This window comes from Photinus pyralis, unplaced genomic scaffold (assembly GCF_008802855.1).
Source record: "Photinus pyralis isolate 1611_PpyrPB1 unplaced genomic scaffold, Ppyr1.3 Ppyr1.4_LG5, whole genome shotgun sequence".
Lineage (NCBI taxonomy): Eukaryota > Metazoa > Arthropoda > Insecta > Coleoptera > Lampyridae > Photinus > Photinus pyralis.
In genome coordinates, this window is record NW_022170596.1 from 15,005,742 (window position 1) to 15,018,379 (window position 12,638).

Here is a 12,638-nt window from a genome sequence, read left to right on the forward strand (position 1 = left end):
GCTTAATATTATTAGAACAAAGAATCCATTCTCGGCACAGTAGTTCCCTTTCTCGAGTTTCGGAATTACCAAGGGGAAGCGGCGAGCGTCCTTCTCCCGGAACTTCGTCAGCCATTTGTTCGCGCTCTGCTCACCAGGATCTAGTCGTCGGTGACCGATCCCCAACCTGTACAGCGGCTTCGGAGGCTGAGGTACCGTCGTCATGTCCGGATTTAATTTTGCCAGAAGCCAAGGAAGAGTACACGCCTAGCGCGGTACCTTCCCGGGCGGCATCTCCTTTGGATGATACAGACGATGTACTCATCCTAGAGGAGGACTACAACTTTACTGAAATTCTAGGAGAAGAGCCAAATGATGAAATAAATTTATTTACTTTAAATAAGGCTTTAGCCAGTAGATAGAACGTAAGTTTACGTAAAGGAATTCCTCCTAAAGACAAAGACACTTTAAAGGATGTTAAAATTCCTACCAATCTACCAAACTTGTCGCCACCGGCGTTAAACCCGGAATTGTTAGTTAACTTGTCGACGCTACACAAAAAGCGAGACGAGAGCTATTTGAATTTACAGAATTCTATAGCACGCGCTCTTATTCTTAATGGCGAAGGATTGGGGCTGTTATTGCAGGAAAATCACCTCTTACCTAAAAAATTAAAAGACGCTCTTTTGAGTAAATTTTGGCAGGCGGGCCAGGCTAATGTTGATTTATTCACCACGGTTACTCAAACTCGCAGAAGTTTATTGGTACCAGCACTTGCTAGGGACCCAGTAGTTAAAGATATCGCCGAAACCTCTTCGGCAGACGACATGCTGTTTGGTAAAGATTTTGGCGTAAAAGTGGCAGCTGCCAGAGCTTTAGCCAAATCTGGGAAAGAGCTTGTCGCACCCCAAACTTCTTCTTTACCTCGAGTTTCACAACCAAATGTAGGAAGGGGACCAGGGGATCCAAGGTCCCTTCTGGACATTCAAAAAACTTGCGTCGCCCAGTACGTTCGATGGGGAAGGAAAATGTACAAAGAGGGCGCCATCCCCAAACTCCGCATCAAACTACGAGACGTTACAGGAACTCGATGAGAAACAGGAAGTAGAGGTAAGTAATTGTATAGCGGGCAGATTGTCGTTCTTTTCTTCGGAGTGGAGAAAGTTTACTTCAAATGCCACGGTACTGGATTATATTTCAGGGTATAAAATACCTTTTTTGTCAGTACCGAAACAAAGCTTTCCTCCGAAGGATTCTTGGTTTCCTCCGGAAGAACTTACGTTAGTAAGGAACACTATAGCGGATCTACTTTCTATGAGAGCTATACAATTATGTGAACCCGAGTTAGGACAGTTCATTTCCCGGATTTTCTTAGCAGATAAACCCAATGGAAAGAAAAGGTTTATTCTGAATTTAAAACAATTAAATTATTTTGTAGAGGCACCTCATTTTAAAATGGAGGATATTCGTACGGCCTCTCGCTTAGTTAAAAAACGTAGTTTTTTAACCACAATCGATTTAAAGGATGCTTACTATTCCATACCAGTGGACCCTAACTTTTACAAATTTTTGAGATTTAGTTTTGAGGGGTCTCTATATGAATTTAGATGCATCCCCTTTGGGTTGGCATCTGCACCTTACACTTATACTAAATTATTGAAACCGGTGGTTCAACATTTTAGACAAAGGGGTGTGTGCTGCGTTAACTATCTGGATGATTTTCTTATTATTGGAGATACCGTTTCGGAATGTCAAAAGCACACACAATATGTATCGGGAGTTTTAAAATCTCTAGGATTTCTTATAAATCGAGAGAAAAGTAACCTAGAGCCAAAAACAAGTCAAAAAATTTTTAGGTTTTACTCTGGATTGTTCGTCACTGAAGCTAAGGCTTCCGATAGAAAAGGAATTAAAAATTGTTAGTTTGATTTCTTACTTCTTAAGAGTAAAACGCTGCAAGATAAGGGATTTTGCCAAGTTAATAGGAGTTTTAGTATCAATTTGTCCAGCAGTACAATACGGCTGGCTTTATACTAAAATTTTAGAAAGAGAGAAATTTTTAAACTTAAAAATTAATGACTAATTAGAACTCTGACATGATTTTGTCAAATAAGGTAGTATTAGGTTTATAATACATTGGTGGATTCGAAATATACCAAATTGCTCTAAAAATTTTCGGTGCGATTCGTTTGATCTGGAAATTTTCACCGACGCATCGTTAAGTGGATGGGGGACATGGGCTGGTAGACATTGCACTCACGGTTGGTGGAGTGAAGCTGAAAAGAATTTACATATAAATACTTTGGAATTAAAGGCGATTTATAACAGTCTACGTAGTATCGCGAGAGAGAAAATCTTGCAATATTTTGGTGAGAACGGATAACACCACAGCCATGTCCTATGTTAACAGAATGGGAGGTATAAAATTTGAAAATTTAATTTTTTTGGCTAGAAGCATTTGGCAGTTTTGTGAGAGGCGCAACATTGTCCTGGTAGCAGCTTACATTAGCTCTAAAAGCAACTCTCTGGCAGACAGAGAGTCTAGATTGTTACCTACAGAAACCGAGTGGTCTCTGGCTCCTTCGGCTTTCAGCAGAATTGTGGCGGTTTTTGGCATTCCAGAAATCGACCTTTTTGCATCTTGTAATAATCATAAATGCAAAAAATATATCTCGTGGTTACCGGACCCACACTCGGTGGCAGTAGATGCCTTTACGGTTAATTGGAGAGATCTGAATTTTTACGCCTTTCCACCTTTTTCTTTGATTTTGCGAACAATTCAAAAAATAGTCCAGGATAAAGCAGAGGGTATTATGGTGGTGCCTTTTTGGCCCTCTCAAGCTTGGTATCCACTATTTTCAAAATTAAAAGAAAAAGAAATGTATTTAGAAAAGGCATCTAATTTACTGTCTTCTCCTTTCAGGGAGGAACACCCATTGAATCTTACCCTGGTTGTGGCAAGATTATCCGGGAAGCGTTCGAACTAAAAGGCTTTCCGAGTAGCTGTATTCATACGGCGGTTTTATCCTTAAGTAAATCAACTTTGTCTCAATATAATAGCACATATAAGCTTTGGTGGAAATTCTGCATTGAGAAGAATATTCCCATCTTCCAAGCTGGTCCACAGGAGGTATTATTGTTTTTGCAAAATACCTTAGAACATCACCCCTACAAATATGGCACTTTTAACTGTCATAGATCTGCATTATCTCTAATTTTACCAAATTCGGTAGGGGAGGACATTAGAGTGAGGCGATTTATGCGAGGAATTTCCAACTTGAGGCCAGCCTTACCAAAATACAACATCACTTGGGATCCAAAACTTCTATTGGTCTATTTGAAAGGATTATTTCCGACGGAATCACTATCTCTAAAATTTCTCAATCTCAAACTAGCAACTCTGTTAGCTTTAATTACGGGTCATAGACTGCAGACAATTTCCTTGATTAGACCGTCAAATATTAAAGTATCATCTACGGGCTATCAAGTTTTAATCACAGATAAATTAAAAACTTCTTCGTCGTCAAGTACTCCGTCTAGCTTACATATACCTTTATTTTCAGATGAACCAGCTTTATGTGTTGCTAGTTTGTTAAAAAGATATTTGGTAGTAACCAGTTCTTTTCGGTCACAGCAGGCTGATTTTTTATTCCTGACCCATCAACGTCCGCATAGAGAAGCCACTAAGCAAACAATCAGCCGGTGGGTGAAGTTAACAATGGAGCTAGCAGGTGTTGACACATCCAAATTTAAGCCTCACTCCACACGCCATGCATCAACGTCAACAGCGCCAAAAAGAGGAGTACCATTGGCAACAATCCTAAAAACTGCTGGTTGGTCAAGAGAATCCAATACGTTTAGAAATTTCTATAACTTGCCCATCACAGATGACATGGATTTTGCTGTTTCGATATTACAGGCAGCAAGATAATCCTGACCCAGTTATTTAGGAAGTTAGAATTTGTTTAAGTTTTAGTTAAATAAGGGTTACGTTAGTATACCTACACAAAATTTGATTGGTTTATGTTCGAGAAGTTCATTTATTATACTTTATGAAAGAAATCATTTTACTCTTTTGAGCCACTGTGGCTCGGACTGCTTTGCACGTGGTCTTTAAAAATCTACGTTGTAATAATTCTGATATCGAGGACTGGAGGTCGAAGTAAAATTATCAAATCAAACGAACTTACCTGAAGTGAAGTTCGATTTTAATTTTATGAGACCTCCAGTCCGAAGATATCAGAACCCACCCTTCCCTTCCCGATTTGCAAATCAGTTCTTTAAACTTAATGAAGCTTGCACGCGGTGACGAGTGCGCCGTGCTTACAGCGCCGGTTTGAGAATTTTGTTCTCTTTTCTTTAAACATGTGCTCGTCACGCAGTAGTCCAGGGACGTACTACGTTGTAATAATTCTGATATCTTCGGACTGGAGGTCTCATAAAATTAAAATCGAACTTCACTTCAGGTAAGTTCGTTTGATTTGATAATTTTGTTCATTGGAGTTCAGCGAGCTTTATCGCAGTCGGTACTCCATTGACGTGAAATGGTGTCGTTTTACTTGATAAAAAGAGGTACTATAATGTTTCATATCTTACGTTGCAAGTCAAAGTTTCCTTGATGAGCCCTAACGTTAGCGAACCAATGGAAAACTTCGCCATTGCTGTCCATTATGAAGTAGGTCTTTTAAGTTAGCTTTAAGATATATAGAGGGGATGAGCGTTGCACGAAATTGAGAGATTCGCGTTTGAGTTGGTGGGAAAAAGCGACAAAGGGTTGCGTTTAGTCAGTTAGAAGGCAAACAGATTCGCGTCTGGTGAATCAACCAAAGAGATTCGCGTCTTGTCAGTCAAGGCATAGAGATTAGCGTTTTCGTCAGTCCAGCGTTTTCTAGCAGCGGCCTTTCCGTAGGAACTAATTATTCATGTCCGTGCTAGGTAGGAATTTCAGGTGTAAATCATTTAAATTTAAATTTAGGGGGAAAACGAATGTAGGTTTTGTATTTTGTATATGGAATTACGGTCCGGATTTAAGAAACCCGTGAGAAAAATAACAGAAGCAAAAGAAGATTCTCAAGAACGACAACTACCTGAAGTAGAAAAGATGTTTTCGCAAGAAAGCCAAGATCTCTTCGGGACTTACGAGAGCGCCAGGGAGGCCCCTGTGAAGGGGGCGAGCCAAAACAATTCCAGGTACCACCCTAAGGAGAACAAGAGGAGATTAGCCGCATTACCGAAGACAAGAGCAGTGACCTGAAACCAGTCGTACAATAGGAGAAATCCAGAAATTAACTGACATGATGGAAACTTTAATTACATTTCAAGAGCTAAATCAAATGAACTCCCACACAGGAGGGCCAGCAGAAAATGGAAGGCGCGTTTTATGAAGCTAGGAGAGGACAACATGAAGAAAATGGAAGCTGCTCTGCAAGCAAGCCATTTCCAAAGGAAAGGAGAATGGAAGAAACTCAGAAGGAGACTCGAGATTTGATCGGAGGTTGGGAACTGCGTATGGAAATGAATTGACAAGAGATTCAGCACCAAACTAGAATGCTATTGGAATATCTGAAACAAAAGTCAAGGAACAGGAGAAAAAAATTAGAAGAACGAGTACAGACGGATGTGAAGAGAACGATACAAACAGTACAAACCGAGTTCAACCGGCGACAAGAAAAATTCAGAATACTTTTGAAGAAAAATTAATCAGAAATCATACGGTTGTGGAAGAATTATTAGAAGGTCAACAAAACAAAATTCGAGAACCTGACAGCAGCATCGACGAGTTCAGCAATCACTGGAAAGAGACCAAGACAAAAACCCACCATGGGAATCCCACGTCAGTTATATACAAGGCCGATCATTTACTGCACCAGAAGTAATAAAAGTTTGATGGGAACATCCAAACAGTACACCCCGTTAGTTTCGTGGAGAGTTTAGAAAACTACTTGAGGAACTTTGAATCCAATGAAGCGGACAAGTTAGCTTATGCTAAGGGGATGGAACGCCAAGGCTTGGGTCGAATTAAATTGAGGCAAGTGGATGTCATGGGAAATTTTTAAAGAAGATTTTATCAAGCAATTTTGGCCAGAAGTCACAACCAGAGTCACATCACCACTGTACCAGGCGAGGCGCTACAGCGATCATGTATGATACTGGGTAAAGAAAACCAACCATTTGCAGCCACCTATTAAGGAATCCCAGTTGGTAAATGTGATATCCCGCCACTTCCCCAGAGACATTGAGAACGTTTTGATACAGTTCACGGTCGAGACGATAAGCGAGCTGGTCGAGACGTTGGAGAGACTCCAGATCTACAGTCAAGAAGAAAGGCCAAGAACCAATTACAACGCAAACAAGAATCAAGAAAGAAGACGAGATGATAATAGAAGACAGGTGAATTACATCCGAGGAAGTTACGACTCGAACCGAAACCAGGAAGGTTGGAGGGGGTCGAATCCAATTTGAAGCGAAATCCGGAAAACTTCGAAGAGGAGGACCAGCTCGACTAGTCCCTCAGAAATTCCATAGGAGCGACGAGCAATTAAATTTAATTAATTTCATTCAAAATTATTAAAAGAAAATTGGAAGAGAACAAGAAAAGAAACCATTGGAAAAAATAAACAAGAAATAGTAGTAAAACAAATCAAGAATCAAGAATTTAAAGCTGTTAATCATAAAAAAGAAGAAATTTAAAAAAAATTAATTGAAGGGGTAGAACCAGTTAAGGACAAAATTCAAAAATATAATGAAAAGTTTGGGAAGTTGGAGAGGGTAGGAGATTCAGAAGAAATAAGGATTCTTAAGCAACGAGAAAAAATATTAGAAGAAATATTACTCCGAGCTCAGGAATTTAATGTGAGGCTTAAGAGAACACAAGAAAAGCAGATAGCCATTTTCGAACGAGAATATTTCAAGAAAGAACAAGAACCGATGACATTGCAAGAAATTGGAACAAGAAGTGAAGATTTATACTACAGTGATTAAATAAGATAAACTAAAGTTAAAGGAAAAAAAAAGGTGAAGATTCGAGAAGAAGTTGAGTATTCTAGGTTATTGAGTCAAGAAGAATTTGACAAAGACAAAGTAAAAGTCGAAGAAATAAAAAATTACGAAATATGACTTAATATATTACTGAGGAATATACTTTATTTATAAACTCAACCCACAATTTTTCTGTTATCGTAAACCGTTTTTGCACGTAAGTCCTTATTTTCGGCATTGTTTGAACTGAATATCATTCAGCGTAATGTTCATTATACTCTTCCATCAATACGCGCCATTGTAACCTATTATGAGGATTATCTAAAGAAAATTAAATAATCTAGTTGCCATGACTTGCACTTTTGTCTTGTGTAGAAATGCACTGTTCAACGAACAATTTTTAACTTTCCACCTAAAATCGCCGATAAAGAAGTGCGCTGTGCCTATTACAAGAGCTACGACGCCACATCTCGTTAGCTGCAATATTTGAACACGTGGGACTCAAAGAATCAAGTCTCCATGACAAAATATCGAAAAAAAATTTGCCTATTCAAAGCTTAAGAAGAAGAAAACGTAATAAGATGAATGAATTGAATTGAATTGAATGCATTGTTAATAATAAATACTTTAGAGATCAACTAGAAACACGCGACCACGACCTGAAGTTCCCTAAAACTACCAACATTTATAAACTTTTTAATTAAAAGATAAATTAAAATTAATTCTGTAGGCGTAAAATGTTATTATAGAAGAAATTGAAAAGCATCGGGAAGTGAAGCACCACTAAATTTATGCCATTCCTCAGTAAGAGTTTTATTAATGACCTGAATCACTTTAAAAGCCCCAAGCAGGAAAAACACTACAACAATAAATTACTCTTCTCCTTTACGTTGTCTACTTTTAAATGATATCAGACAATCAGCTACATTAGTTTGAAGGAATCTTGCGGTAAAAAGAAATTGCAAAAACCACGCGTTTAGTATTGAAGCGGTTCTTTTCCGCGGTAAAATATCACGAAGTAATGTGATCTAAACTTCACACTCGATAAAAAATGCATCCGGTCCAGGTGTATTCCATTGGGGATGTTTCCACAATTTCGTACAATTCGGTCACTGTGTGCATGTTTAAGATGGTATAAAAAATGTAACTCAATGTTTACGTCAAAACACTCACCTTTACCTACTTCTTTACGACGCCATTAAGCTCAATTACACCCTCGCCCTCAATATTTCACATGTTCTGTTTCAGTGCGTGGACACTAAATTTCCTTTGGTCAACACGAAATTGTAACTGCAGGTGTAGGAAAAATTGCTGACTACGCGTACTTAACTGAATTTGTATCCGCTACATTGATCGAGGTTTGTTGTTCTAATCCTTCGTTAAGATAAGGGTAAGTAATTCTGTATGACAGTGTGCTTGTAATTGATTTCACCCTCCATCTTTTAAGATTAACTGTGTTCCAAAATGATTAACCTTCATACACAAAATAACACACTAGCACGTACTACATTATAATTACACAAAAGTTACTAAGATAAGTTTGTAGGTAAACGAAATTTGTACTGCATTTTTTGCAGTAAGCAATTCGTCGGCGAGGATATAATTTAATAAATTTTAAGCTTTATCATATAAATGTCCAATAATAAACGAGAGACAAAATTAAAACGGCCCTTAAATAAGTTAATTGCTATTTACACGTAAATTTATAAGACATTAAATTTATAACACGAGCGCGAATTTCACTATTTATCACTTCGCCATCTATGTTGAGACTACACACAATTAAATTTGCTCATATAGCACACCATAAATGTGGACGACCGACGGGTGTAGATACAGTCCTAAGTGACTGGGATACGTGGGTCGAGAGGAACCGCGAAGACTAGAACCAAACGACCAGTCTCTTGAATATGTGGTGTTGGATCCGTGTTGGCGGTTGGGTGCCGGATGGAAGTATAGTCAATGTGTACCTCCAGTAATTCATCGTTCCGTCTAATCCAATAGACGTGCGTATTAGCGTGATATGGCTTGTTCCATTTGCGGGGGAAGTCACCGGTGACGTCTCTTTCCCGTTCCATCACGAGATCGCCCGCTTCGAACTGAGTTCTGGTAGGTCCATAATTTGCGTAGCGCCATCTGTATCGGTGTTGGTTACGGTGGATATGCCGTATCCGTTGTTCTCTTGCTGCGTCAACTTCTTCAACTCTGGCTGGCGGGTCAGGTTTCGCATGGCACTCCCCTGGTCAAGGAGGTTCGTATCCCAGGAGAATGTGGCTGGGCGTTGTTCCTGTGGCGACGTTCCTTCGTGTGCGTAGCGTGTACAAGATGATCGACGTCCCACGTTTTTGGATCCTTTTCCTGAAGATGAATTCGGAGGACTTTCCTGATTTTCCTTCTCTCCACCGGGCTGGCCTAAGAGTGGAATATAGAGGTTGCCCAGAGGTAACACTCCCACTGCCTTAGCGCGGCGTACCAAGTGACAGAGAGGAAGTGCGGGCCGTTGTCGGATATGATGGCTCAAGAGAACTCATATCGTCCGAAAATTTACCACGGTGTCGGTGGTATTGAAACGTCGAGAGAAAACTTCGACGCACATGAGATCCGTTCTTACCAGGATGAATAGGGCCCCCATTGTGGATAAGACGTAAGCCCCATAATATCGACTGATATTACTTTCGCAGGTCTCCTAGGCTCTCGAGGCCGGACGGTGACTTCTGGTATCGGCCTGCGTTTTGCTGCTGTGCACACCCAACCTTCTCGCACGGAATCCTGGACGTGGTTACTCGTGCTGGGCAAGTGATATTGGGTGAGGATGGTGCGGGTCGTTTCTGCGGCGCCCGGGTGTCCGGTGGTCGCTGCTTCGTAGTAAGTTTTCATGGCGTCCTTGTACCGGGTGACCCAATAAGACTGTTTCTCGGCCATATCTCGAAAACCGCTCGAAAAAATATTTTCAAGTTCTAAAAATGACCACCACAGGGCGTAACTGCGATTTTAAATTTTAAAATTGCATTTGCTTTAAACTAAAAAAAATTTTCACATTTTTAAAGAGAAACAGTTTATCATTTTCGTAAAAACAAAACTCAGTTATTTCAAAAACAAAGATGGTGTAAGGCTTTCAATTGTGTTAGCAATAACCTGCTTTAACTTCATAACCGTTTGACCGATTTTAACAAATTTGGTATCGTTGAAAAGAGCGTTCCTTGGGGGCAATAAAAATATAGTTAATTAGTGGAATCCGTTTCCGCCAGGGAGCTAGTTTTGACACCATGATCCAAAATTCTAAAAAAAATCAAAAAAACCAAATGGAATGATATGACTTTTTCTTTATGAAAAAGTCGCCAAATAACATCCAAAGAGGCCAGGGAAAACCGTTTCTCAAATCTCGTTCCTAACCTCACATATTGGGAAAAGGAGATTAATTAATTAATTAATAAAAATGCTTAAATTGTATCTTACATTTACTTTTGACGTATTTCCGGTATTTGTCGATGGCGCGAAAGATTGTTTGGAAAAGCACCCTACAAAATTAAACAAATGAAACACGATGCATTATAAAATAATAACAGCCGTAATTTGTAAATTATTTTGCTGTGTTTACATTCAGAAAGTGCAGTTTTTTGAATTTGTAATCCTTTCTAAAATGCCGATTTCAAACCAAGAAGCATTTAATATGCTGGCGATATATTTTGAGTGTTTTCAAGATGCGACCATCGCTGCCCGCATCTTCTATTTGCGATATCCGAATCAATTAATTTAATTATTAAATGCTTCTTGGTTTTAAATCGGCATTTTGGAAAGGATTACAAATTCAATAACTGCACTTTCTGAATGTAAATACAGCAGAATAATTTACAAATTACGGTTGTTATTATTTTATAATGCATCGTGTTTCATTTGTTTAATTTTCCAAGGCCTACCTAAAAGTGTTGGGTGCTTTTCCAAACATATCTTTCGCGCCATCGACAAATACCGGAAATACGCCAAAGGAAAATATTTAAGATACAATTTTAGCATTTTTATTAATTAATTAATCTCATTGTCCCAATATTTGAGGTTAGGAACGAGATTATGAAAAATGGCTTTAACTGGCCTCTTTGGATGTCATTTGGCTACTTTTTCATAAAGAAAAAGTCATATCATTCCATTTGCTTTTTTTGATTTTTTTAGGATTTTGGATCGTAGTGTCAAAACTAGCCCCCTGGCGGAAAAGGATTCAACTAAATTAACTATAATTGGGTTTATTCTTATTGCTCAAGCAATGCTCTATTCAATGATACCAAATTTGTTACAATCGGCCAAAAAGCAGGTTATTGCAAAAACAATTGAACGCTCCACACCATCCTTGTTTTTGAAATAACTGAGTTTTTGTTTTTACGAAAATGATAGATAAACTGGTTCTCATTAAAAATGTGAAAAAAGAATGTTTATTTTATTATGCGAAATTTAAAGAAAATGCAATTTTAAAATTTAAGATGGCAGTTACGCCCTCTGGTGGTCATTTTTAGAACTTAGAAATATTTTTCAGCGATTCTTCATAACCGATTTACCCAATAATTTTTTTACCCCTAAGTCATACGATGAACAGTTCCCGAGATATGGCCGAGGAACAATCTTATTGGGTCACCCGGTACATTTTCCGTGGCATTACCAGAAGTGGGCATTGGAGTTGGTTGTTACGTGCGCCTGTGCGGGTGTTGCAGGACTTTCCTGACGAATTTTTTCCTATGCGTTCAGCAGCTGTTAGGCGTTTGGGTTTTGGTTCTGGGTGATAACGGCGATAATGAGCTGGTCTCTGTCACTCTTTTCGGCCGACCATCGTGTGTCTGTATCTTCTATGTATGTTTTGCAATCGTGGTGTCGGGGAAGTTGCGAGAAAGGTGATCGGGGAGCCCAGGTACGGTCCGGAACGTTTGACCGCCCAGACTACGGCGAGACACTCTTGTTCGTTGACGTGGATTGGTGTACGGTTCAGCTTCGCACTGGCATATTCAACGCTGTTTTTTTGTCCAGGGATCGGTTTTTGATATAGGACATCAGCGACGATATTTTTACTGTTTTTTTTAATGCACGCAGGGGTATAGCAGAAAATACTCCTCTCTCTCTCTCTCTCCGTTGCGACCGTTTTTAGAAGCGGCAACACTGTAATTTTCGACTTTTACTGCAACAGTTGTTTGTTATATTAACCCGCTTCAATCTATTGCATATTAGTTCTGTTCCATTCAGCTATGAAGCAGTATACGTAAAAACGTTGTAAATTTAACAAAAATCTCTAAAGCCTGAAGCGACCACCTCTTACAATTCGAATCAATCAAAACCTCTCGAAAATCTGTTCACTGTTCACCTGCTCAATGATGGATTATCTACCAAGACGACCATGTTTAATCATTTATTTGCTACTTAAATCACACCCTTCGAATCAGAGTTAGGGGTTAAATAATCTCCTACATATTCGATAAATCTACTGATTTTGCAGGATTTTCCCAGGATATTGAACGCTATCATGCATAGTTTGCTTACCAATTCAAAAGATGAAATACGATACAAATCCTTTATGACACTATCGGTCGTCCTAAAGTAATTAAGAAACAAAGACCCTATAGACAACAAACACTCAGATTTACACACACGTCCATTTTACTGAAGCCGATCAATTTACTTTTTGAACTTTTCACAAAACACTT

The 12,638-nt window shown here is 39.0% G+C and overlaps 1 protein-coding gene across 1 annotated transcript; it reads left to right on the forward strand.

Annotated features, from left to right (window-relative positions):
- Positions 1–202: 202 nt before the first annotated feature.
- LOC116170220 lies at positions 203–3,704 on the forward strand. The gene is made up of 3 exons (XM_031486452.1): positions 203–238; positions 402–1,089; positions 2,903–3,704. The coding sequence occupies exons 1-2, from the start codon at positions 203–205 to the stop codon at positions 1,071–1,073; spliced, it is 708 nt and encodes a 235-aa protein (XP_031342312.1). The 3' UTR covers positions 1,074–1,089; positions 2,903–3,704.
- Positions 3,705–12,638: the final 8,934 nt, after the last annotated feature.